This window comes from Hylobates moloch, unplaced genomic scaffold, assembly GCF_009828535.3.
Source record: "Hylobates moloch isolate HMO894 unplaced genomic scaffold, HMol_V3 SCAFFOLD_19, whole genome shotgun sequence".
Lineage (NCBI taxonomy): Eukaryota > Metazoa > Chordata > Mammalia > Primates > Hylobatidae > Hylobates > Hylobates moloch.
Genome location: NW_026652294.1, coordinates 39861754 through 39889707, shown reverse-complemented (window position 1 = coordinate 39889707; position 27954 = coordinate 39861754). Strand labels below are relative to the sequence as shown.

General features: G+C 46.1%; 1 protein-coding gene across 1 annotated transcript in view; it reads left to right on the top strand.

Moving 5' to 3' along the window:
• Positions 1–3949: 3949 nt before the first annotated feature.
• PIK3R6 (phosphoinositide-3-kinase regulatory subunit 6) overlaps positions 3950–27954 on the top strand; it is a 66569-nt gene continuing 42564 nt past the window's right edge. Inside the window, exons 1-2 of the mRNA XM_032138893.2 lie at positions 3950–4104; positions 22222–22325. Of these exons, the coding sequence (XP_031994784.1) occupies positions 22313–22325 (13 nt within the window). The 5' untranslated portion in view covers positions 3950–4104; positions 22222–22312. The remainder of the gene's footprint in view (positions 4105–22221; positions 22326–27954) is intronic.

Sequence of the window (27954 nt, the reverse complement as noted above, 5' to 3'; positions counted from 1 at the left end):
AAGCATAAATCCACTTCTTCTATCACCCCAATTAGTCCTGATTCTGCACGCACCCTGCCAAATAACACTGCTGGAAGTAAAGGATGGCTAGTTCCCAAGGTGTGTATTGTTCCTCCCTTTCCACAGCCACAGCAGACAGTACTAGTTGATAACAGATTTCCAGGGCAATGCTGATGCTGCCAGTCCAGGGACTACCCTTAGCGAACCAGTGGCTTAGAGCATGATGCTGTCCTGCCTGCCCCTGGGCCATGGACAAGAGCTGGAGGGACTGCCCCAGAGGCAAAGGTGCCCCCAGTTGGGTACTGCCTGTGCCACTGCCTTGGCCTTCCTGGACTGAGGTCAAGTGATTCAGGATTCAGGCTGGCTCAGCCTACAGGTCTTCCTGGGATTGGATGGGAAGTCCTAGGACTGGGAGGTCCTTGGTTTGAGTCTCACCTCCACCAGGGATGAGAGCATTTAAACTCGACCTTTCTGTGTAACTGTACCTGACTCATGAGGTGATCATTTAAACGAATCAAAATGTGTTTTCCTAACAGCTCTTTTCTGGTTTATTACCTCTCACAGTTTTCTAAAAATGGGTCCTGCCAACCAGAGAGCTATCTGTGTGGGTGGCGGTCATGAGTTTGGGGTAGAAAATGGGGAGTTAAGAATTAGAATGGAATTAAAGTGCTCAGAATGTGCTTCAAAGACAATTTGGATATGTCTGTGAAAAAAATCTGGGAGGGAGGAACCAACGCTAATGAGTCAGGGTCACGTGGGGAGAAGAGAGACAGGAAAAAGCACAAAACCCCACCCCATTCCAGGCTGCCTGCTCCAATGGCATGGCATGGAGGAGGGACGTCGGGATCCTCAGAACTATCCACAGACGATTTTTGAATAGTTTGCCAAGAGATGTGTGATGTACACTCCCTTCATCCTCCCACGTAATCGTTAGTAAAATCGACTTTGCTTATTAGTATTTTATGTAAGTGGATTCCTTAGAAAACTGAAATGACAAATTCTGCTGCCTTCGATGCTGAATAATCCCAGAGCAGCTTCCACGGTAGGCGGCACTGCAGCCGAGGACACAAGCGTCCCTGGGGGCCTCCTGTCCTAAGCAAATAACTCTTGCCTGACTCCAATACTGTGGTCCTGCAGACCTCCGCAATGCCGGTACCTGGCCCTCCTCACTCATGGTTCTGTCCACAATTGCAAGAAGATTTAATTTTTGTTTAAAGCTCTCAGTGGCTTTGTAATGGATTGGAAAATGGATGAGGATGGAATGGAAGCAGTGGTTCATCTGTAGAGAAGGTAAGTAACTTTGTAACCCCAAGGCGAGTTATGTGAACAGATTTCCAAACACCCTGGCTGAGATAGGGGAACCTGAAGAGAGGCCATTGCAGCTATGCCCAGAAGGGCCACCAGGAGTGGGGACCCTCACTTGGCAGAGGAGGGTGGCAGAAGGAGGAGGAGGAAGGGGAGTGGCAATGGATGGTGAGCCTTCTGCTTCTGTATCTTGGGCATTGATCATTATGGGGGGTCTTTGCCTCCATTAGCTGACCAGGTCATCTGGGAACTAGTACAATGAAAGCAGGGAACCTTAATTTTTACAGTTCTGATGCTGATGGATCATTTGCCTTTTGGCAGGGAAAGAGGGGGCTGCTCTTTGGAGATTGATGCAGATGAGAAACCTGGTAAGAGCACAGCCTGGAAAACCCAGATTAAACAAATCCTAAGAACATGGTCTGGAGAGGAAAGACATGGCTGGGATTGGCCAAAGGGGTGGTGCCGCCTTGCCTTGGTGATGGTAGGGATGGTGCACTGGGAGCCATGGGAGAACTTGGTCCTTCCTATTGTCACCTCCTCCTCCCGCTGTCCTTTGTTCCTGGCTGACTATCAGCGGTGTGCACTCAAAAATGAAAGCACCCTAGCTCCTCTTTGCAAGGGACAGCTCTGGGGCTCTCTATGGTCACCAAGCTGCCCCCTCTGTGGGTACCACAGCAAATGCAGTTGCAGAAATGGCAGCTGATGATAAAGAGAGCAGTGCACCCACAAGAAGTGACCTCGGCTTGTGATTTCCGATTCAGTTAAGCCAAGGCTGATAAGGAGAGGGGCTGCCCAGGGTGGCCACACTGCCTGGCAGCTGCTGAGTCTGGAACCTGCAGGGGCTGAGTTCTTGGTCCTTTATTCTGTCCTGGGCATATTAATTTCCTTCATTCAGTCACCCATTTACTTCACAAATAAGCCAAGCATTCTCTTAGCACTCTTTCACCCTGTGATGGATAGAATAATGAACAACACTCTAGCCCCTGCTCTTTCAGAACTCATTGAGGGAGGAACAAGGCAGACATGTGAGCTGAGAACGCTAATACAAAGATGCAAGATAGAAAGTGACTTCAGTCACATGAAGGGGACAGAAAAGAAGCAGCTATGGGAGGAAGGCACAGCAATAGAGTAAATGATTTACATTTCTGGACTTTTTTTACAAATAGCTTCCTCTGCAAAATGAAAGGTCAGCATAGAACCTAGTCAAGCCCCTACGGGAAAGGATCAGTGACTTCACAGCTCCAAAGCTCTTTGAGTTGAGCCAAGTGACAAACTCCAACAGGCTTAATCCAAAAAAGAATGGAATTTATTGAATCATGTACAATGAACAGTCCAAGAGTAGATTCAGCACCAGAATTTCAGGCATAGCTGGATCCAGCACTCAAACCCTGCTGTCAGCAATCTGTCACTCTCTAGAGCCATTTACCCATTAGGCCCAACGGGATGACAGCATAGAATCTGTGAGTTTTTCGAAGCTCTAGAAATGTGTCAGAGACTCTCCCAAATAGTGTTTGGCTTCAAAATGTGAAAAAAAAAGAAAGAAAATGACAAAGTAGCAAATGTGTCACCATGCGGTTGATCAACTTCCCCCGGCAGCTCTACTGTCCCTGCCCAGCACTCCTCTCTCCTAATTGCCAAGGACAGCAGATGCTTCTTCATTCTCTTCACCTGTGTCCTCTCTGCAGTCATTGACGTCGTTGACCGTCGTCTCCTCCTTGGCATTCTGTCTTCTGCCAGCATCCCTGGCACTCCACTTTCCTCCTGCCTCTTAGGCTTGTTTTTTGTTCTTCTCTGATAAATAACGAATGACAAGGGATGAGCCAGGAGAAGGGTTGGGAAGCGATTCCCACAGCCTGGATAGTTAAGAGACTGCAGTACTTCTGGGAGGGGCTGGAGTGAGGGATAAAGCATGAGGTTGGAGTTTAGGGAGGGACCAGATCAAGAAGGTTCTGGCAAGTCACACTGAGGAGTTTGGCCATTCTCTTTAAAGTAATAAGGAGCCATTGAAGGTTGTAGCAGGAGTGTAACATAAATAATTTGTGTCTCACTCTTAGAAAGAGACCTTTGGCTGTGGGGTGAAGGACCTCAGGCTATTGTAGTGTTTCAGGAGAAAGACCATGGTAGTCAGATGAAACAGTGACAGCCATAGGGATGGAAGAAAGTGGAGGATTCATGAGCTATTGACAGGGCTTGGTGCAGTTTAGATGTAACAGGTGAGGGAGAGGGAGGCATTAGGATGACACCAAGGTTGCTGATTCTGTGGTGGGAAACAGAGAAGTGGGCTTAGAGGGGGAAATGATGAGCTCAGTTTGTACCTGTTGAGATGGAGGTGCTTGAGGGACATCTGGCTGGCCATGTCCAGGGGTGGGGGATGGTTGGTGAGTCTGGAGCTTGAGAGAGAGGTCAGGGCTCCCTGCATCAATCCCTCCCCCGTCAACACCAGAGGCAGTCTCCTGGGAGGTGTCTCCCTCCCGCCCCATAACATTGGTCACATTCGATCAGAATAAAGGACCTCCAGTGACCGTGGGTGACCACAGATGCTTCTTTAGAAAGCAGTCTCACAGCAAAATGCATTCTGGGAGGAGCTTCGAGGGCCACAAGGAAGGGGAAGGAAGAGGAGGGGACAGAGCTGTGAGACATCGAGCTTTTCTTTGCAGATCTGAAGAGCACAGTCAAGACCACAGACACCCGTGGAGGCTTCCCCAAGACATCTGCTTCTCTGGGACTGGGAGCCTCGCACAGGACCGTGGGGAGTTGGCTGAAGGACTTGGGGAGCCCAGAAGCTGCCACTGAGACAAGGTAAGTGCTGGCTTGGATGGAGATCGCCAGGCAGGCAGATCTGAGCAGAACAGACAGAGGGGTGGAAAGGAGGGAGCTGGAAGGGGAGCCCCTGAGGGGGCTGAAACGCCCCTGGCTCTTATTTACCCAGGCTCAGGGCTGCCAGGGCCGCCTTTCTGAGAAGGGTGACCTCAGACACTGCAGGGTAATTCTGCCAAGTTAAGATTGTTTCAGCCCATTTTCACAAGATGAAAAGACATGGGACCCTGTGAGAAGGACTCTCCTTTCTTCTGGAATCCTGTACATGCCGTTAATAATAGGACTAATGATTGATGCCGGTGCTGCAGAGTACACCCATTTTCCCATTTGATTCTCACCAGCATTTAGAGGTTAACTGGATAAGTGTTTTAGTGCCATTTTATAGGACAGAAGACTGAGGCTTAGGGAGATGAAGCAACTTGCCAAAGATTGCAGAGTGGGTTAGCAAGGAGCAGACTCAGTGTGAAACATCTGGGTCCCAGTCTGTGCCCTTTCTGGGACGTCATCTGCCCATCACTTTCCTGGGGAATTTGGTGAAAGTCATGCTGGTCTGGCCGATTCTCTCCCTACACACGAACCAGTATCTTCTATGTGTGCCAGAGTCTGGCCAAGGCCTGGTCTCTGTCCTTGAAGAGCTGACTGCCTGCAAAGAGGGTCTGAACACAGCTGCGAGTGACCAACTCAGAACCGCCAGGGTCCTCAGCGAGCCAGGAGGTGTGTGGTGTGTGCAGGATGAAAGAGAGAGACTGCAGGGTGCGGGCTCAGGGAGGGTCCCATGGAAGGTGGCGCCTGGCTGAGGCTCAAGGGAGGACCTGGTGTGCAAAGAGGAGGCAAGAGGCACCTCAGCAATGGGGATCAAAATGTGCAAACCCCCAGAGGCAGGAAAGCAGGTGGGAAAGTCAGGTGTTGAGGGGAGCACAGAGGGGGTGTGTGGCTGCTACCAGGGGGTGTGCGGAGCACTCGTAGGCCGGCCCTTTGTTGTTGTTGTTGTTGTTGTTGTTGTTGTTGTTGTTGTTGTTGTTGTTGTTGTTGTTGAGACAGAGTCTCACTCTTTCACCCAGGCTGGAGTGCAGTGGCACGATCTTGGCTCACTGCAACCTCTGTCTCCTGGGTTCAAGCAATTCTCCTGCCTCAGCCTCCCAAGTAGCTGGGACTACAGGCACATACCACCACGCCTGGCTAATTTTTTGTATTTTTAGTAGTAATTTTTTGTATTTTCACCGTGTTAGCCAGGATGGTCTTGATCTCCTAACCTCGTGATCCACCCAGCTCGGCCTCCCATAGTGCTGGGATTACAAGCATGAGCCACCACGCCCAGCCTGGTCCATTTATTTATTTAGCTCTAAGTGGTTTTCAAATATTATCTCATTTAGTCTCATGACAAGCCTATGAGGCATTGTTGTCAGGTCCCCTTTAAGATAGGGAAACTGAGGCACGGAGGTTTTAAGCAAGCAGTCCAAGTTGCCCTATTGACAGGATTGGAATGCCACCTGCCTGGCCACCATGCCCCACTGCCTCACACTAGAACCTGCTGCAGGCCCTATACTGTCTCCGCGCAAGTGCCTCAGCTGACACGGTGGCTGCAGATGCCAAGCTGCAGTCATCGCCATCTGGTCCCTGCTGCATTCAGGCCCCAACAAATCCCACCAAGCTTCCCTGCCCCTGGGAACAATGCTCCCCCATCCCCACCCCACCGGCTCTTTCACATCCAGGTGTTTCCTTCCAGCCAGAAGCAGACACAGCTGAGGAAACAGGCCTGTCCCTGTCCATGGGGGCCAGCCCGGGCAGCAGGACCCTCACCTCCTGGCCCCTTCGGAATCTGAAAAGTAGATCTCATGGGGGCAAGGGCTAAAGGTTGAGGGGGCCCCCTCAGGACCCAGAGCTCTGTCCTCTCACTCCCTTACTGCCTCACTGCCAGCTCATTCACCACATGCTCTGATCCAAAAAAAAAAAAAAAACACACACACACAGCTATGGTGTCTGGCAAGTCTGAGCTGCCCCTGAAACCCTGAGGGCATAAGGCAGCTCTGGCGGGAGAAGAGGGGAGGCAACAGAGGCAGGTGACCCAGGCTCTGTAGGTCCCCTCTCTCTGTGCCACAGGAGCGGCTGGAGGACAGGAGGCAGACAGAGTGTGGCCCTGGGAAGCTCTGCGTCTTTTCTGCCCGGGCTTTATTCCTGCAGGTGTAGGGAGGCCTGGAAGCTCCGTGTCTTGTCTGCCCAGGCTTTATTCCTGCAGGTGTAGGGAGGCCTGGAAGCTCCATGTCTTTTCTGCGCAGGCTTTATTCCTGCAGGTATAGGGAGACCTGGAAGCTCCGTGTCTTTTCTGCGCAGGCTTTATTCCTGCAGGTGTAGGGAGGCCTGGAAGCTCCGCATCTTGTCTGCCCAGGCTTTATTCCTGCAGGTATAGGGAGACCTGGAAGCTCCGTGTCTTTTCTGCGCAGGCTTTATTCCTGCAGGTGTAGGGAGACCTGGAAGCTCCGTGTCTTTTCTGCGCAGGCTTTATTCCTGCAGGTGTAGGGAGACCTGGAAGCTCCGTGTCTTTTCTGCGCAGGCTTTATTCCTGCAGGTGTAGGGAGGCCTAGGTGGTGGGTTCTTCTGTCTGAACAGCTTGTCCTAGGAGCCAGCAATGGGTGCTGGGGGGATGGGGAGACAAGGGACAGTCAGATCTGGAATCTTCATGACAGAAACTCTGAACCTGAGCCAGGCTTCCTCAGATCTTCCTCCAAGCCCTCTTACTTCAGTCTTCTCCTCTATCCAGGAGGTCACCCCTACTTTATCTCACACCAACAACAGGGAGCAGCAGCTGTGAACAGGTGGCCCCATTTGCTTCTTTTTGCCGTATCCATAGAAGGCTTCTATGGTTCTGTGGTCGGTCCTTGGGCTTGTTGTACCCCAAGGGAGTGATGGGCTGTGTGTGTGCACCTGGCCTGCGACTTGTTCAGTGCTGATGTTCTGTGTTTAAGGAAGAATGCTCCCTGAATCCCAATTCACTCATCCCTTTGTTCGTTCATCCATTCTCTGTCTCTGATCTCATCCCTCTGCCAGGAACTGTGAAGGGGCAGGGTGCGGTGCTCACGCCTGTAATCCCAGCACTTTGGGAGGCCGAGGCTGCAGATCACGAGGTCAGGAGATTGAGACTATTCTGCCCAACATGGTGAAACCCCATCTCTACTAAAATACATCAGATTAGCTGGGTGTGGTGGTGGGCACCTGTAGTCCCAGCTACTTGGGAGGCTGAGGCAGGAGAATTGCTTGAACCTGGGAGGTGGAGGTTACGGCAAGCCAAGATCTCACCACTGCACTCCAGCCTAGGCGACAGAGCGAAACTCCGTCTCAAAAAAAACCACACACACACACTTGGGGGTTGGGGGAAATAGGGAGATGCTGGTCAAAGGGTATAAAGTTTCCATTAGATGGGAGGAATACGGTTTCTGAGATTCATTGCACAGCAGGGTGACTATAGTTAATAATGGTGTATTGTATATTTCACAATTGCTAAGTGAGTAAATATTTCAAATGTTTTCACCAGGAAAAGGATAGGTATTCAATGGATATGTTAATTAGCCTTATTTCATCACTCTACATTATATACATCTATCATAATATCACTTTGTACCCCATAAATATATGCAATTATAATATATCAATTGACAATAAAATTTAAAAGTTTAAATTTAAATCTATATTTAAATATCTATATATCCATATATCTATATCTAGACACTGCACACCCCTCCCCAACTCTAGAACCCCTCCCTCCCCTTCCCAACTTTATTCTTATGGCACTTATCTTCATCTAATATACGATTTAATTATTCGGTTGATTTTCTGTCCCCTACACACCCACTAGAGTGCAAACTTTCTGAGAGCAGGCATTTTGTGTATTTTAACTTCTTGCCACATCCCCGGGACCTGGAACGATGTCTGACACATAGAAGGTGCTCAAGAACTATGGAATAAGTGAAACCATGAGTGAATGCCGTGGGCAGTGTAAGTGAGAGGCCACGGTGGGTGGGGGGTGACCACAGGGCATCTCCCAAGTTGTTGGGATTTGTCCCTCAGCCACTTTCCCACTGCCTATTTTGGCTGCCAGGAGTCTTGCTGACTGTGGGCGGAGGTTGGTGTATTGCTGTCCTATAAGGTTGTATTCTTGTGCTACGGGGGGAGGGAGAGGAATTTTTAGATGAGCCCTGACATGCTCATCTAAAACATGCTCATGACATGTTTGATTGGTCAGTACCTTGCACATTGCCCTTGTGGCATAAAAGCAGCAGTCAAACATTGCAGCCTTAGCTGTCCATGATAGGGCCTGAGAAAGATCGGCCACCCCCAAGTGACAGAGGTAGCTGCCAGGTCAGTGAGGCACAATGTCCTTCTTACCATTGTGTCTCTCTCCGCACTTCCTAGGGGACTGCTGTCTTCTTTGCAGTATTCTGAGCATCAAACTAATCTCTGTTTCCTGTGTCATTTATTGTAGCAACCATGCCCAACAGACTTGTTTCTGTCATCCAGCCCAAGAGTAGCTTTGGGACAGTGACCCTGCCTTGTCTTCATATGAGTGCCTGACATTCATTCATTCAAGCATATTTATCAAGGGCCTTCCATGTAGTATTAACAGTGTCAGGTAACAGGGACTCAACAGTGAGCAAAATGGAGCCCCTGCCCATGGGGAGCTTATATTTTAGTGACGGCAGCCAGATGATAAACAAATGCAATAGCGTAGTCCCCTTACCTGCAGGGGACACACTCCAAGACCAGGGGATGCCTCAGACCTCCAATAGGACTGAACCTGGCTGCTGTCAATCAGAACACATTTCTGCTCAGGTCTTGCACCCACACATTTAATGCCATTTCTATCTTAATGAAGCACTTATCAAACACTGTGGCCATAACTTTGCAGTTTCAGATGAGACAGCAAAACTAGCAAAAATTTGTTTTTCCTTCACAATTTCATGGCTAGAAGATTTGCTCTTACCATAGATCTTAGCTACTTCAACATACAATTTTTTTCTTTCCTTGTTAAGATGAGAACTTTCGCCTTTTCACTCACTTCAAGGAAGCACTTTACAGCTTCTCCTTGGCTGACTGACAGCAGCCAGGTTCAGTACTACTGGAGGTCTTAGGCATCCCCTTGGCATATCTAAATTGCCAGCATCACTTCTCTTGCGCCTTGGGGCCATGAGTAAGTAAAATAAGGGTGACTTGAACACAAGGCCTGTGATACCACGACAGTTCATCTGATAACCATGATGGCTAGCAAGTGGCTTACAGTCAGGTAGCACACACCGTGTACACCCACTGAACAAAGGGATGCTTCACATTCCGGGGGGACAGACCAGAACGGTGAGAGGTTTCATCATGCTCCACAGAACAGTGTGCAATTTAAAATTAAGGAATCATTTCTTTCTAGAATTTTTCATTTAATATTTTTGGACCACAGTAGACCTTGAGCAACTGAAATTGCAGAAAGTGAAACTGCAGATAAGGGAGGATTACTGTATAAGGCATTGGGTGCTAGGGAGAAGTACAGAGATGCACTGTGTTTGTTGAAAGACTTCTATGGGCACTGTGTGGCAACCCTAATGCCTAGCCCATTTCAGACAGTCTGCAATTAACTTTTCTCTTTGTGAACTACAACTTGAACCACAATATAGAACATGGATTGCCATGTCTGCTTTCTTTCTTTTTTTTTTTTTTTGAGACAGAGTCTCACTCTGTCACCCAGGCTGGAGTGCAGTGGCGTGATCTTGGCTCACTGCAACCTCTGCCTCCCAGATTCAAGCAATTCTCCTGCCTCAGCCTCCCAAGTAGCTGGGACCACAAGTGCGCACCACCACACCTGGGTAATTTTTGTATTTTTAGTAGAGACAGGGTTTCACCATGTTGGCCAGGCTGGTCTTGAACTCCTGACCTCGTGATCCACCTGCCTGGGCCTCCCAAAAATGCTATGATTACAGGCGTGAGCCACCGTGCCCGGCCCGTGTCTGCTTTCAGGAGCCCAACAGGGAGCATAAATGATGATGTGGATAGGCTGATAGTACTGGTGTGGTGTGCCTGGCACTGCCCCCGGCTTCAGAGTCCCCATTGTGAACTCAGTAGGGACATTGAGGGCCTGGGGAGCACATGGCCCTCCTACAGGGAAGCTGCATGTCAACTCCAGCTAATTGTTGCCACACGGGATCGTGGGTCTGGTGTTGCTAGATCTTCCAGTTCTTCTTTTAAGTAAAAGCTGGAAATCTTGATTTTTAGATGAAATATGACTTTTAAATGTTGGCCACAGATTCAAATTTCCAAAAACTGTGGCTTCTCCTAGGGAAGGAAACTGATGGGCAAGAGCAGCGGTCCCCAACCTTTTTGACACCAGGAACCAGTTTCATGGAAGGCAATTTTTCCACGGATGGGGGTTGGTGGGGAGGGGTTTGCTGGTGGGGAAGGGGGCTGGGGCTGGGGATGGATTCGGGATGAAACTGCTCCACCTCAGATCATCAGGTATTAGAGTCTCTTAAGAAATGGGCAGCTTGGATCCCTTGCATGCGCAGTTCACAATAGGATTCAAGCTCCTATGAGAATCTTATGCACACCCCACCCCCTCCCGCCCCAGGAGGCGGAGCTCAGGCGGTCCTGGTGGCTCACCAGCCACTCACCTGCTGCTGTGTCCCTAATTCCTAACAGCCCACGGATCAGTGCCAGTCCGCAGCCTGGGGTTTGGGGACCCTTGGGCCAGAGGATAGCTAAGAAGGAGTCTGGCTTTTCACTGCATAGCTATCTGTGCCTTTTAGATTTTTACCATGTGCGTGGTTTTTTTATGTGAAAAGTGAATTTTAAAAATACACGAGACAGAGCACAGTCTCTGAGAGTCTCTTACATGAGTGTGTGGTAGTCTTCTTAAGCATTTTATTAGTCAGGCCACTCCAGAGGAACACAACAAATAGGATAGAGAGCGAGACTGGGAGGTGGGTGGGAGGTGGGTAGAAAACAAAAGGATGTATTAGCAGGGATTGGCTCCTGTGATTGTGGAGGCTGAGAAGTCTGTCATCTGTGGTCTGTAAGCTAGAGGCCCAGGAAAGTCAGTGGTGTAATTCCAGTCTGAGTCCAAAGGCCTGAGAACCAGGGAAGATGACGGCGTCAGTCTCAGTACAGGTCCGAAGGCTGGAGAACCAAGAGCGCTGATTTGTCCAAGGGCAGGATGGATGTCCCAGCTGAAGCACAGAGAGCACATCTGCCCTTCCTCCTCCCTCTTGTCCTGTTCAGGCCCTCAGCAGATCACGTGATGCCCACCCACATGGCTGAAGGCAGATCTTGACTCACTCCCTCCATTCAGATGCTCATCTTTCCTGGAAACAGCCTCACGGACACCTCCAGAAATAATGCTTCACCAGCCATCTGGGCTTCCATTGGCCTGGTCAAGATGACACATAAAATGAACCATCACAAGCATGCTGCGTGCATGGGGCGGTGAGAGAGTTTCAGTGTGCTACTGGTGGGCCATGGGTGTGTGAGGTCTGTTCCAGGGGTCTCGGGCAAGTACAACCACCCTGCGGTCATTATGAGGTGACAGACTGGTAGACCACGCAGCCCCAAGGGGCAAGGACTATGTCTCATTCATTCATCTCGAACCTCTCAGGTCTTGTGCAATTTCTGCCCCATGGATTATGTTCTGAAGAGGCTCTTTGATTTACTCAGCAACCTCAGCCATCCAAAACACTGCCAGGAACTCAGAAGACAGCCAGAAGACCCTCTGAGCAAGTAGAAGTTGCAAGTCCATGGATGGAAGTTTGGTGCTCTTTTCATTGATCAGTTCTCAGGCTTTGTTTCTTCATTTTACATACAAGACAATTGCATGTGCTTATCCGGCTTCCCAGCCTTCAGCAACTTGGCAGCTGGGTGGAGGAGCAGACACAGCCCAGGCAGGGCTGCAGCCAACACAGAAGGCACTTTGTTCAAATCAGAAAGAGGCACCCCTCTGAGTGGACAAATTACAGCAAGTTCCTCTTTGGATGGATGAATTGCAAAACCTCACCCTCCCTGCCTGGGTAAATTACAAAAAGGCCAGCAGAGCGGTGGGCTGGACTGCAGCCTCCACTCACCCACTAAGTGCAGGACACAGTTGGCGCTGCTGAAATGAGGAATCATACATGAGAAGTCAAACAGTAACAGCCACTCAATGTAGGATAGGGCTGCCCTCACCTACTGATAGCTCCTACCATCGCCACCGTTTTATGGCACGGTTCATACAATCAGCTTCCATCAAGACTCATTGAGAAAACAGCCACGTGCCTGGCTCATGCCTCTAATCCCAGCACTTTGGGAGGCTGAGGTGGGTGGATCACCTGAGGTCAGGAGTTCGAGACCAGCCTGGCTAACATGGCGAAACAATGTCTCTACTAAAAATACAAAAATTAGCTGGACGTGGTGGCAGGTGCCTATAATTCCTAGCCTCAGGGAGGCTGAGGCAAGAGAATCATTTGAACCCAGGAGGCAGAGGTTGCAGTGAGCCGAGATCACGTCACTGCACTCCAGCCTGGGCGACAAGAGCGAAAGTGTCTCAAAAAAAAAAAAAAAAAAGGTTAATTGAGAAAACATTCAGAACATTCAGAGGCATGGTTTGGTGCTTGAAAGGGCAAGCTTTATTTCCTAAAAAATTCTTCTCATTCCTGAAGTGAAGACACATTTGATGTTGATGCATTTTGAGAATGAGCTGCTTCTATTTCCATTTCCTGTCTACGTGCAAGCTCGTCCCTTGGGGGCTCTTCCCCCCACAGTGGTGTGGTCAGCAGCCCCAAAGGACAGGAAATCGACCACAAAGGCCTCCTGTGGGAGGAGCAAGGAAGCAGCACCTGCACAAATATATAGAAACGCTGAATACATATTTGACGAGTGAATGCGTGAGTGAATGAAGGAATGAACAAATGAATAGGGAGGCTTTCTGACAGTTACTGGTAAAGTTTCTTACAATTTTACTTTCCTTTTTTTTTTTGAGACAGAGTTTCGCTCTTGTTGCCCAGGCTGGTGTGCAGTGGCGTGATTGCAGCTCACTGCAACCTCTGCCACCCGGATTCAAGCGATTCTCCTGCCTCAGCCTCCTGAGTAGCTGGAATTACAGGCACGCGCCACCATGCCCAGCTAATTTTTTGTATTTTTAGTAGAGACAGGGTTTCACCATGTTAGCCAGGATGGTCTTGATCTCCTGACCTTGTGATCCGCCCGCCTTGGCCTCCCAAAGGAGAATTTTACTTTCAATTAAACATCAGCCCAGAAGCACTCTCCATTTGCCCCAAAAATTCCTGGTATCTTACACTTCTCCTTTAGACTTTATCTGTGAGATTTCTTTTCTTCGAGGCTGCCCCATGTTCGTTATTCACCCAGGCCGCCCGAGACAGAAGTTTGTGTTCATTTTATTTCACTAAAACAGAGGGGGACTCTGTGAGGTTTACAGAAGGGAAAGGAAGGCATGTGGAGGTCAGGGGAAGTGGCCACGACCCCACGCCCCAGGTTGAGATCTGGGCTCTAGCCCTGGTTCTATCCTTCATTGGCCACGTGGCTTTTGCCAATATTCATCAAATATTTATCTAAAATAGGTATTCATTGTCCACTGCGTGGGTGCTGCCCTAGGTGCTGGACATGCTGCAGTGAAGAAGACATGCCCCGTCCCAGTATTTGCTGAGTTCACATTCTAATGACTAGCCAAGAAAACTAATCATGGCAGGAAAATTTTCCATACTGATAAATGCTATGAATAAAATCAGAGTGTGCTAGAGTGTGACAGGGAGGGCTATTTTGGGCAGGATGGTCAGGAAAGGCCTCTGAGGTGGTGACATTGACAGTGAGACCTGAATGTTGAGGGGGAGCCAGATGTGGGGAAAGTTGGGGGAAGGGTGCTCCAGGCAGGGGCGTGCAAAGGTCCTGAGGTAGGACCAAGTTTGGCAGAACGAGGTGCAGCTGGAGAGGTACCCTGGGGCCCGATCAGGTGAGCTTGTTGGCAGCGTAGCATTCACTAGAAGATCACGGAGAAGGCATTGGATATCTTGAATCAGAAAATGGATTATAAGGGGAAAGAACAGAAGCTGGGAGACCCCATGGGGTACTGCCATGATCCATACAAGAGATGATGGTGGCTTGGACCTGGTGGGGCAGTTCAGGTGGAGGTTATAATGATCATTCTCCACATCCACACAGGTCATAGAGGGGGACCTGGGAACCCCAGCCCATCCCATCTGGAAAGCTCCTCTTGGCTTCCCTCCACCACTGGATGTGGGGTCAGGACCTGAATCTGCCTCATGCCCACCTGCCTGTCTACCCCACGCAGTGGCTCTGCTCACACTGTCTTGCCATTTTCAGCTCCTCCCCCTTAGACTGGAAATGCCTCAAACTCCCAGAGTCTCATTTTCATGAAATAAAATTTCAGGAAGTTGGAGTTTTCATGTTTGAATTTTCATCATTCATTCCAATTTCAATGCCTACTTTTATTCACAAAAACAGGCCAGGGAGCATTTTTAGACAGAACAGCATGGATGGTTGACACGTTCCTCTCTGGACTGGGGTTTCAAGTCCCTGATCTCCAAGCCCAGCCCTTTATCTACAAGGTGTTGTTCAATAGTCTGACATTCTACCTTGCGCTTTGGGGGGTGTGATCTCACAAAGGACGTGGCTGAGGCTCAGAGAGGCCAGAAATGGACCACACAGGCCAATGGTGGGAGAGCCAGACTCGAACTCAATTCTTCAGACTCCAGTCAGTCACGCCCACAGCACAGCATGGATCAGCCTCTTAGTGTAGCAGTCCCTGGAGCCCAGGGAAGGGGAAAGGGGGATTCTTTTAATAGTTTTATTGTTGTTGTTGTTTTTATTTTTAAAGTTAAACCCACAGCACAATGTTCTTAAATTGACTGGCGGGCTCCCAGATGTTCATGTAATTACTACTTCCCTGAACATAATATATTAGCTCTCTTCTTTTGTGTGTGCCATCTGTTACACAGTAAAAAATAAGGTCAAATATACTTAATATTAAGAAATCAGAAAATGTAGAAATGTATTAAAATAAAAGTTACCTGTGACCCCACTGTTTATGGGTAAGTAATATCACTTTTTTTGTAGTTTAGTGTGTATCATTAAAAGGTCAGAGACTGACATACACACAAGTACAGGTGAAACTGGGGAAATCGGAATAAAATGTATCGACATCAACATCCTGGGGTTTTTTGTTTGTTTGTTTTTGAGACGGAGTTTCACTCTTTCACCCAGGCTGGAGTGCAGTCGTAAGATCTCAGCTCACTGCAAACTCCATCTCCCGGGTTCAAGCAATTCTCATGCCTCAGCCTCCTGAGTAGCTGGGATTACAGGCACCTGCCACCACGCCTGGCTAATTTTTGTATTTTTATTAGAGATGTGGTTTCACCATGTTGGCCAGCCTGGTCTCGAACTCCTGACCTCAAGTGATCCACCTGCCTCACCCTCCCAAAGTGTTGGGATTATAGGCGTGAGTCACCACACCTGACCAATATCTTGATTTTGATACAGTAACATTGTTTGCAAGATGTTATCACTGGGGGGAAACTGGGTAAAGGGTACCCAGGAACTCTGTGTTATTTCTTGCCACTGCATGGGAATTTACAGTTATCTCAGAATTAAAAGTTTAATTAAAAAAGAGATAAAGGCCGGGCGCGGTGGCTCACGCTTGTAATCCCAGCACTTTGGGAGGCCGAGGCGGGCGGATCACGAGGTCAGGAGATCGAGACCACGATGAAACCCTGTCTCTACTAAAAATACAAAAAATTAGCCGGGCGTGGTGGCGGGCGCCTGTAGTCCCAGCTACTTGGAGAGGCTGAGGCAGGAGAATGGCGTGAACCCGGGAGGCGGAGCTTGCAGTGAGCCGAGATCGCGCCACTGCACTCCAGGCAGTGAGCCGAGATCGCGCCACTGCACTCCAGGCTGGGGGAAAGAGACAAACTCCGTCTCAAAAAAAAAAAAAAAAAGAGATAAAGACTCCTTTATCTGACACTGCCCTATTTTCTGACCCTGTAGTTTTTGTTTTTATTTTCGTTTCTAGAATGTCATATAAATGGAACCACACGGCATGCAGGATTTAGAGCCTGGCTGCCTTTACTCAGCATAATGTCTCTGAGATTCACGCGTGTTGTTGCACGTAGTTCTCTTTTTAATGCCGAGTATTCCGCTGTGTGGGTGTATCACAGTTTGCTCATCCACGCACCCACTGAAGGCATTTGTGTTGTTTCCAGTTTGGGACCATTCTGAATAGAGCTGCTATATATATCCATGAGCAGGTGTTCGTGTGAACATAAGTTTTTATTTCTCTGGAGGAAACAGCTAGGGATTACAGGATCATACAGTAAGTGATGCTAACTTCATGAGAAATTGTCAAACTGTTTTCCAGAACGGCTGTGCCATTTTGCATTCTCACCAGTTACGTATGAGAATTCCAATTCTTCCTGACGGGTTGATGGGTGCAGCAAACCACCATGGCACGTGTATACCTATGTAACACACCTGCACGTTCTGCACATGTATCCTAGAACTTAAAGTATAATTTAAAAAAAAGAGAGAGAGAATTTCAGTTCCTCCATGTGCTCTCCAGCACTTTCGATTGCTCATTTTAAAATCTTAGTCATTCTAATAGGCATATAGTGAGATTTCACGGTATTCATCTGCCTTTCCCAAACTGCTGATAGCATTGGGCATTTTTTTATGTGTTTATTTGCCATCCACATATCTTTTTTAGTAAAGTATTTATTTAGATCTTTTGCCCATTTGGGGAGTATTATTTGTTTTCTTACTGTTGAATTTTGGGAGTTATTTATTTATCCTAGATTTTTTTTTTGTTTTGTCAGATGTGATTTGCAAATATTTTCTCTAGGTCTATACTTTATTTCTTCATTTTATTTTATTATTTTATTTTATTTTGTTGTTTTGTTTTGTTTTGTTTCTGAGATGCAGTCTCGCTCTGTCACCCAGGCTGGAGTGCAGCAGCACGATCTCAGCTCACTGCAACCTCTGCTACCCAGGTTCAAGTGATTCTCCTGCCTCAGCCTCCTGAGTAAATGGGATTACAAGCGTGCGCCACCACAGCCAACTAATTTTTGTATTTTTAGTAGAGATGGGGTTTCACTATATTCGCCAGGCTTGTCTCGAACTCCTTACCTCAGGTGATCCACCCACCTTGGCCTCCCAAAATGTTGGGATTACAGGCGTAAGCCACTGTGCCTGGCCTGTTTTTTCATTTTGTTAAAGGTATCTGTCATAAAACCAAAGTTTTAAATTTCAATGAAGTCTAATTTGTCATTTTTTTCTCTTATGGATCATGCTTTGGTATTGTATCTAAAAACTTTTTCCTTAACATGAGGTTACAAGGATTTTTCCTATGCTTTCTTCTAAAAGTTTATTGTTTTGAATTTTACATTCAAATCTATGTCCACTTTTAGTTCATTTTTGTGTAAGGTCTGGAATTTACATCAAGGTTTTGCTTCTTGCTTTGCATATTGATGATCAATTGTTCCACCACCATTTGTTGAAAAGACTCGTTTCTCCATTGACTTGCCTTTACAACTTTATCAAAAATCAATTAGCCATATCTGTGTGGGCCTGCTTCTGAACTCTTCATTCTGTTCCATTGATTTATGTGTCTAGCCCTTCACTAATAACTTTATAGCAATTCTTAAAATAAGGAGTGCGAAGCTGAGCGTGGTGGCGCGTGCCTGTAGTCCCAGCTACTCGGGAGGCTGAGGCAGGAGAATTGCTTGAACCCAGGAGGTGGAGGTTGCAGTGAGCCGAGATCACACCATTGCACTCCAGCCTGGTGACAGAGCAAGACTCCATTGAAAAAAAAAAAATAAAAAAAAAATAAAGGAGTGTGAGTCCTCAGGCATTATTCATTTTCAAAACTGTTTGGCTAATCCAATTCCTCTGCCTTTCCCTATAAACTTTAGAATTGGCTTATATGTATCTACAAAAAAAAAATCCTGCTGGTATTTTTATTGAAATTACCTTAAATATGTAAATCATTTTGGAGAGAATTGACTTCTTTTTTTTTTTTAGACGGAGTCTCTCTCTGTCACCAGGCTGGAGTACAGTGGCATGATCTCAGCTCACTGCAACCTCCGCCTCCTGGATTCAAACGATTCTCCTGCCTCAGCCTCCTGAGTAGCTGGGACTACAGGCGCGTGCCACCACACCCAGCTAATTTTTTCTATTTTTAGTACAGACAGGGTTTCACCATGTTAGCCAGGATGGTCTTGATCTCCTGACCTCGTGATCCGCCCCCCTCGGCCTCCCAAAGTGCTGGGATTACAGACGTGAGCCACTGCGCCTGGCCGAGAATTGACATCTTAACTATACTGGGTCTTCCAAACAATAAACACAGTATTTCTTTCCATTTATTTAGGTCTTCTCTGATTTATCTAATCAGCATTTCATAGTTTTCATCATATGGCTCCTGCACATTTTGTTAGATTTATCTCTAAGTATTTATTTATTTACTTACTTATTATTTTATTATTATTATTATTTTTGAGATGGAGTCTCGCTCTGTTGCCCAGGCTGGAGTTCAGTGGCGCAATCTCAGCTCACTGCAAGCTCCACCTCCCCGGTTCACGCCATTCTCCTGCCTCAGCCTCCCCAGGACCTGAGACTACAGGCGCCTGCCACCACCCCCGGCTAATTTTTTGTATTTTTAATAGAGACGGGGTTTCACCATGTTAGCCAGGAGGGTCTCCATCTCCTGACCTCGTAATCTGCCCACCTCGGCTTCCCAAAGTGCTGGGATTACAGGCGTGAGCCACTGCGCCCCTCCTCAATATTTATTAAAAAAAAAAAATTTGAAGCTATTGTAAATGGTATTGTATCTTCCGAATTCAGCCAATACAGATGTACACCATAATTTTATAACTGCATAGTATTTTGTTGCACAATTTATTTACTTGGTACTCTATAATTGTGCCTTTATTTTTTTTTCTGTTTTTTCTCTATTGTTAACAATGTTTTAATGAATGTTGTTGTAAATATCGTTTATCCATTTGTCCAATATTTCCCTTCAGATAGGTTTTTAAAAGTGGAATTGCTTAGACAAAAAAGTATGAATATTTTGAATTTTGATAAATATTGTCCAGCAATCACCCAGAAAGGCTATACTAATTTCTCTTCTCACCAACTATATATGACTGGAAATTTTCTCATATCCTATCCTTGCCAATACTGAATGTCATTATCTTTTGTCATAATCTTTGCCACTCTCTCTCTTTTTTTTTTTTTTTTTTTTTTGAGACGGAGTCTCCCTCTGTCACCCAGGCTGGGGTGCAGTAGCGACATCTTGACTCACTGCAACCTCCACCTCCCAGGTTCAAGTGATTCTCTTACCTCAGCCTCCTGAGTAGCTGGGTTTACAGGCACACGCCACCACACCTGGCTAATTTTTTTATTTTTTAGTAGAGACGGGGTTTCACCATGTTGGTGAGGCTGGTCTCGAACTCTTGACCTCATGATCCGCCCACCTCGGCCTCCCCAAGTGCTGAGATTACAGGTGTGAGCCACTGCACCCGGCCTGCCACTCTCATTTTAATATTCATTTCTATGATTGTCAGTAGGCTTAAATTGTAGTACATTATAATTACAATCTGTTGCTGAATTCAATGAGTTGATATCTATTTTTAAATGTTATATCGATATTTGTATGTGAGCGTGGTCTATTTTGCTATTTTGGTAAAATATGGATATGTAAAATTTACCATCTTAACCATTTTTAAGTATATAATTCAATGGCATTAAGAACATTCACAATATTGAGCAACTATTACTGCTATCCATTTCCAGAACCTTCTCATCATTCCAAACAGAGACTCTGTACCCGTTAAACAATAACTTCCTTTTCATCCCTTCCCCAGTCCCTGGTAACCTCTGTCATACTTGCTGTCTCTGCCTCTGTGAATTTGCCTATTCTAGGTGTCTCATGTAAGTAGAATTATACAATATTTGTCCTTTTATGACTGACTTACTTCACTCAGCATAATGTTCTCAAGGTTCATCCATGATGCAGCATATATCTGAATTTCATTCCTTTTTAAGGCTGAATAACTTTCCGCTGTATGTATACATCGTATTTTGTTTATCTGTTCATTGCTTCTCTGTTGATGGACCTTTGAGTTGCTTCTACGATTTTGCTGTTTTGAATAATGCTTCTATTAATATTGGTGTGCAAGTATCTGTTTGAGTTCCTGTTTTCAATTCGTTTGGGTATTTACCTAAAAGTGAAATTGCTAGATCATGTGATAATTCTATGCTTGACTTTTTGAAGAACATGCCATACCATTTTCCACAGCAGCGACGCCATTTTGAATTCCCACCAGCAATGCACCACATCGTCCCAGAGTCTGCGCCCCAGAGCAATAAACTCAATGACTGGGAAGCAGGGGGACTCCAAACAAATCCAATTTCTCCACATCCTTGCCAATGCTTGTTATTTTGTGGTTTTTTGTTTGATTGGTTTTGTTTTGTTTTGTTTTGAGACGGAGTCTCGCTCTGTCCCTCAGGCTGGAGTGCAGTGGCACGATCTCGGCTCGTTGCAAGCTCCGCCTTCCGGGTTCACGCCATTCTCCTGCCCCAGCCAACGGAGTAGCTGGGACTACAGGCGCCCGCCACCACGCCCGGCTAATTTTTTGTATTTTTAGTAGAGACAGGGTTTCACCGTGTTAGCCAGGATGATCTCCATTTCCTGACCTCGTGATCCGCCCGCCTCGGCCTCCCAAAATGCTGAGATTACAGGCGTGAACCATCTTGCCCGGCCGGTTTTTTTTTTTTTTTTTTTTTTTTTTGTATATCTAAAATGATCATTCCAATGGGTGTGAAGTGCGTGATCTATTTTTTTTTTTAACTACCTTTATTAGATTTTGGTATCAAGGTGAAGCTGGCCTTGTCCAGTAAACTGAGAATCTTCTTTTCTTTCTCCATGCTTTGGAGCAGATTAAATAACATAGATATTTTCTTTGTAGGTTTGAAAAAACTTATCAGAAGAACCATCTGAGCCAGACATCACTCTCTTAGAGCTAGTTCTTTGACAATTGTCTCTATTTCCTCACTGGTTACAAATATAAGCAGTTTTTCTAACTCTTCTAGAGCCTTTTGAGTCATTTTTATTTTCCTAGAAAACCATGTGTGACACAGGGCACTCAGATTTTCTTTTTTGGTATAAAGAAATATATATATATGACATCGTTTCTAATATTGTCTCTTCGTTATCTCTTTTTAGATTAGCTTTCCCAATTATACGTTTGTTTGTTTGCTTGTTTTCTCTCCAAAAACAATCTCTTGGATTTGTTTGGAGTTCCTCTGCGTTCTAGTTTTTGGGTTTATCGCTCTGGGGAGCAGACTCTGGGAGGACCTCTCACTGGGTTCACAGTGGGGCAGACAGGTCATGCTTAAGGGAGGGCTCTAGAGCCAGACAGTCTGAGTTCAAGTCCTCATTCCTTGCTTACTAGCTATTTAACTCTGAATAGTTATTTAGCCTCTCTGTGTTTCAGTTTCCCCATCTGTAGAACTGGGGAGGGGGAGAGATAGAACCTGCCTCATAAGCTTAATATTCATATTAAAAAGTTGGCATTTCTTAAGTGCTTAGAAGAGTGATGCCTGGCACATAGTAAGCACTATGTAAGTTTTCTCTTTTTTCTTTCTTTCTTTTTTTTTTTGAGCCAGTCTCACCCTCAACCAGGCTGGAGTGCAATGGCACCATCTCAGCTCACTGCAACCTCCACCTCCCAGGTTCAGGCGATTCTCCTGCCTCAGCCTCCGGAGTAGCTGGAATTACAGGCACCTGCCACCATGCCCAGCTAATTTTTTGTATTTTTAGTAGAGACAGGGTTTCAACATGTTTGCTGGGCTGGTCTCGAACTCCTGACCTCAAGTGATCCACCCGCCTTGGCCTCCCAATGTGCTGGGATTACAGGCATGAGCCACTGCACCCAGTCATAAGTTTTCTTAAATACATCTAGACTTCCCCCCAGTGTGCTGGAAGCCTAGGTCCCCTAGGAGCTTCTCCATTTCCCAAGGTGCTTTCTGCACCTTCCCACTGCTTCCACTAATTAACTGCCTCTTATTTTGCAGAACCACCTCTGTGCAGAAAAGCAACCACCTTGTTCTCCATTCTGCTGCCCGAGACAACCACATCTTCCTCCTTCTACACCCAAAGGCTCCCATGGAGAGCTCAGGTCAGTGTGGTGGGGGGAAAGGGGTCTAGTGAGCCTGCTGCCGAGTGGGGAAGGCACTTCTCATGGGTGAGGATGCCTCTAGGGCTGGCAGGACCCCCTGCAGGTAGACAGGCTGCAAGACCCCAGTTCAGGGATCCTGCCTAAATGTAAGAACAGCTTGAGAGTTGGACATCTACACACTTGCACAAGGCTCCAACTGCTTGCTGGACACTGAGCTTGACAGTGGGAATAATAAGAATAGCCAAGATTTATTGCCAAATACTTGTGACTATTTAACAAAAGCCTGTATAGCACTTACAATGGATTGAGGAGGGATAAAAACACTTGACAAATATTAACTCATTTAGTCTTGGTTAACCTCCTAAGATAGGTATTATTACTCTCGTTATACAGAAGGGGAAATGGAGGCATGCCAGAGGCAGGTACTTTTCCCCCAGTCACATAGCTATTGAGTGGTCAAATCGGGAGTGGAACCCAACAATCTAACTCCAGTGTCTAGGCTTAATGATTTCAGTATGGATTGCCTCGCACAAATGCCAGAAGGATTCTGTGAGGTGGGGCTAGCACGATGAATATCCTTATCTTTCTGAGAGGGAAACTGAGGCTCGGAGAGGTTATATAATTTGCTCAAAGCCACACAGCTAGTAAGTGGCAAAGCCAGAACTGGGGCCTAATCTGGCTGATTTCAAAGCCTGGACTCTTCACCCTATGTCAACTTGGGACAACAGGGAAAGATGACCAACCCCCACCAAGATGTGCATCATCTATTGGTCACCCGGAAAGTCAAAGATCACACCTTAGGCCACCAAGCCGAGACTCTAATTCCCCTAAAGATCCCTTTCCTGGGGAAGGGAAGGGCACCCCCTAGGCAGGGTTAGCTGCTCAGTTGCTAATATTCCTATGGCATAAATTATTTTGACTTCCATCCATCCATCCATCCATCCATCCATCCATCCATCCATCCATCCATCCTCAGAGAGCCTCGTCCAATTGGAAGTAGCTCCATGGAGTCAGGCAACCCCAGTGAATCCTGGTGTTACAATATTCTGGGTCATCTGTAACCAGCTGGGGTTTGGGGCGGGAGGCTCGGGATGAGGAAGCTCTGTGAAAATCTCCTAAATACAGTCAGGCACTGCATATTGGCAATGTTTTGGTCAAGGACGAGCCTTATAAACAGCAGTGGTCCCATAAGACAGTACTATATTTTTACTGTACCTTTTCTATGTTTAGATATGTTTAGACACACAGATACCATTGTGTGACAACTGCCTTCAGTGCTCAGTGCAGTCACACACTGTGTAGGTTTGTAGCCTGGGTGTGTAGTAGGCTATGCTGTGTAGGTTTGTGTAAGTGCGCTCTGTGATATTCATACAATGATGAAATTGCCCCATGACATATTTCTCGGAACATATCGCCATAGTTAAGTGACACATCAAGTTATTTCAAAACCAACTTACTTTGCACTCACTTTATAACAATAAATACATGCCATGCTGTCTTTTAGGAAAAGAGGTGCACCAATAAAGGTTTATTGTATATAAGCAATAGAAACTGATGTGGCCAATTTAATTTTTTAAAAATGTGGCCAAGCATCAAAGGAAAAGCTGAAGCACCAGACACCAGAAAGGGCAGGGGAAGGGTAGCCCTGCCACCAGGACAGAGAGAGATAGATAGTATCCTTGGAGAGCACACCAAGCATCCTTCCCTCCTGGCCATTCTCTGAACAAAGCTGTCTGAGAGAGAGAGACAGAGACAGAGAGTATCAGTCCTTGGGCAGCTTGGTCCTGTGCCCGCACCAAGGCTGAAGCTAAGTAGGCACATGGGTAACAGTCCCACCAAGACTGCAATAAGCAGGGAGGGATGCTGGGCAGGTGAAACCACTGACTTCCCCCTCCAACGGTGTGGCAGATGATTCCCAGATCCAATGGGTAAAAGGAAACATCCCCAAGTCAGGATGACCAGGACTGCAGTTGTCTTTCCACATTATGACTTTTTTTTTTTTTTTTTTTTTTTTTGAGACAGAGTCTCTCTCTGTCACCCAGGCTGGAGTGCAATGGCGCCATCTCGGCTGACTGCAACTTCCACCTCCCAGGTTCAAGCGATTCTCCAGCCTCAATCTCCCAAGTAGCTGAGATTACAGGCACGCACCACTGTGTCCGGCTAAATTTTTTGTATTTTTAGTAGAGACGGGGTTTCACCATGTTGCCCAGGCTGGTCTTGAACTCCTGACCTCAGGTGATACGCCTGCCTCGGCCTCCCAAAGTGCTGGGATTACAGGCGTGAGCCACTGCACCGGCCTATGATTGTTTTTAACACTCTCCACCTTCCCACAGCTCTTGGAGTCCTCCCATCCTACAGTTAAGACGAGGGGTACCTGAGAAGTAAAATATTTATTTCAGGGTATGCAAAAGAGCAATATTTCAGAGGCATCAAGACTATTGTCATTTTGCCATGCCTGCAAACCGGAGTAAGATTGCAAAGGTTTTCCAAACAATCTGAGCCTTTATACTGCATAGGGGTAAGGAGGATCAGGTGTAGGCTGGAAGAGGGGCATCTGGGTACTGGGGGCCCTCTAGGTATGACTTTCTGTGGTTGGAGAGGCAATATGTGACAAAGGTAAGGGCTCTAGACCTGGAATCTATCAAACAGGGAGAACAGTATTTGTCCTGCCAAACTCACAGGGTGCTTGTCAGAATCAAGTGAGATAAGACATTGGAAAACACTTTGCATATCCATGAGTCAGTTAGAGAATAGTAGCTGCTTTAGCAAATGGCCCCAAATGTCAGAGGATTAAGACAACACATGCTTATTCTCACTCTCACCACAGTCCAATGTGGGCTTCAAGCAGACAATGAGACTTATTCCATCTTGTGGAAAGGGAAGAGGAGTATGGAGGACAGTACAGGGAACACAGGCCTGCAAGGGACTTAACATCACTTCCACCACATTCCGTTGGCCAGAATGCAGTCACATGGCTTTTATCTAACTGCAGGGGAGTTTGGGAAATGTAGTCTTGCTGTCTGTTGGTGACAAAAATGAACTTGGTTTGGTGAGCACATAGCATCACCTTACCACACCTATGGAAGACTCTCTGTGTGTACGCCTTTCAAGTGCTATTTAAATGTTAGATATTCAAGGAGGTGAAAGATCTTTACAAGGAGAAGTACAAAACACTGCTAAAAAGAAATTACAGATGACATGAACAAATGGAAAACTATTCCAATGCTCATGGATTGGAAGGATCAATATTGTTAAAATGTCCATACCGCCCAAAGCAATCTACAGATTAAACGCTATTCCTATCAAACTACCAATGTCGTTTTTCATAGAACTAGAAAAAACTATTCTAAAATTTATATGGAACCAAAAAAAGGGCCCAAATAGCCAAAGCAATCCTAAGTAAAAAGAACCAAGCTGGAGGCATCAGATTACCTAACTTCAAACTATACTACAAGGCTACAGTAAACAGCATGGTACTACCATAAAAATAGACATATAAACAATGGAACACAATAGAGAATCCAGAAATAAAGCTACATTCCCACAGCCACTTGATCTTTGACAAAGTTGACAAACATAAGCAATGGGGAAAGGACTTTCTATTCAATAAATGGTGCTGGGATAACTGGCTAGCCATATGCAGAAGAATGAAACTGAACCACTACCCTTCCCCATATACAAAAATTAATTCAAGATAGATTAAAGATTTAAATATAAGACCTCAAACTATATGAATCCTAGGCAACACCATTCTAGACATCAATCTTTTGAAAGAATTTATGACTAAGTCCTCAAAAGCAATTGCAACAAAAACAAAAATTGACAATTGAGACCTAATTACACTAAAAAGCTTCTTTTTGTTTTGTTTTGGTTTTTTGAGACAGAGTCTCGCTCTGTTGCCCAGGCTGGAGTGCAGTGGCACAATCTCAGCCCACTGCAATCTCCACCCCCCAGGTTTAAGCGATTCTCGTGCCTCAGCCTCCCGTGTAGCTGGGATCATCATTACGCCTAGCTAATTTTTGTATTTTTAGTAGAGACAGGATTTTGCCGTATTACCCAAGCTAGTCTCGAACTCCTGGCCTCAAGTGATCTGCCCCCCTCTGCTTCCCGAAGTGCTGGGATTACAGGCATGAGCCACCGCACCTAGCCTACACTAAAGAGCTTTTGCACAGCAAAAGAAATTATCAACAGAGTAAACAGACAACCTACAGAATGGGAGAAAATATTCACAAAGTATGCATTCCAACAGAGGTCTAATATCCAGAATATATAAGGAATTTACACAACTGATTAAGCAAAAAACAACCCCACTTAAAAAATGGGTAAAAGACATGAACAGACACTTCTCAAAAGAAGACATACAAGCAGCCAACAAATATGGAAAAATGCTCCGCGTTACTAATTATCAGAGACATGCAAATCAAAACCATCTCACACCAGTCAGAATGGCTACTAGTAAAAAGTCAAAAAACAACAGATGCTGGCAAGGCTGTGGAGTAAAGGGAATGCTTATACACTGTTGGTGAGAATATAAACTAGTTCAGCTCCTGTGGAAAGCAGTTTGGAGATTTCACAAGGAACTTAAAACAGAGCTACCATTCAATCCAGCAATCCCACTACTGGGCATATATCCCCCCAAAAACAAATCATTCTATCAAAAAGACCCAGGCACTTGCACGTTCATTGCAGCACTATTCACAATAGCAAAGATATGGAATCAACTTAGGTGCCTGTCAACAACAGACTGGATAAAGAAAATGTGTTACATATACAACATGGAATACTGTGCAGCCATAAAAAAGGACAAAATCATATCCTTCGCTGCAACATGGATGGAGCTGGAAGCTATTACACTAAGCAAATTAATGTAGGAACAGAAAGCCAAATACTGCATGTTCTCACTTGTAGGTGGGAGCTAAACTTTGGGTACTCATGGACACAAAGATGGCAACAATAGAAACTGGGGGCTACTAGAAGGGGGAGGGAGGGAAAGGGGCAAAAACTAGTGAGTTTGGGTACTAGTACTACTCGTAGTTGGGTACTATGAGTAGTACTATTATTAGTAATAGTACTCATAGTACCTAGGTGATGTATCATCCATACTACAAACCTCAGCATCAAGCAATATACCCAGGTAACAAACCTGCACATGTACCTCCTGAACCTAAAATAAAAGTTAAAAATTTTTTGAATAAGTTTAATATTAATAATAATATTAATGCCTAATTAGTAATATCCCACATCCCTGGATGCAGGAGGATAATAATAATGGATGCCATTTATCTATTGACTATTCAAGTCATCAAGGACGTTAGACCTGCATATCATATATGAACAATGCTGAGCCACTTGAGTCACAGGAAATATCCCATTTCTTTCTTTCATTTAATCAAATCAAAACCAGCCTCAACCTCTCATATTCCAAGGTTAGGATGAACTCTAGCATCATTCACTTGGAATGCTTCCCCCTCCGTGGGAGTTTGTGAGAAGCTCAGGGTTTATAAAGTCTGGGTAGTGGGAAAAGGCTGTGGTCTTCAGTCCATGGTGGCTGCAGCCACCAGAACTGCTTGTCCAGACTTGCAAGGTCCAGAGAGAGGTAGAGCCTGCCTTGGGGTACGTTCTCATGCTC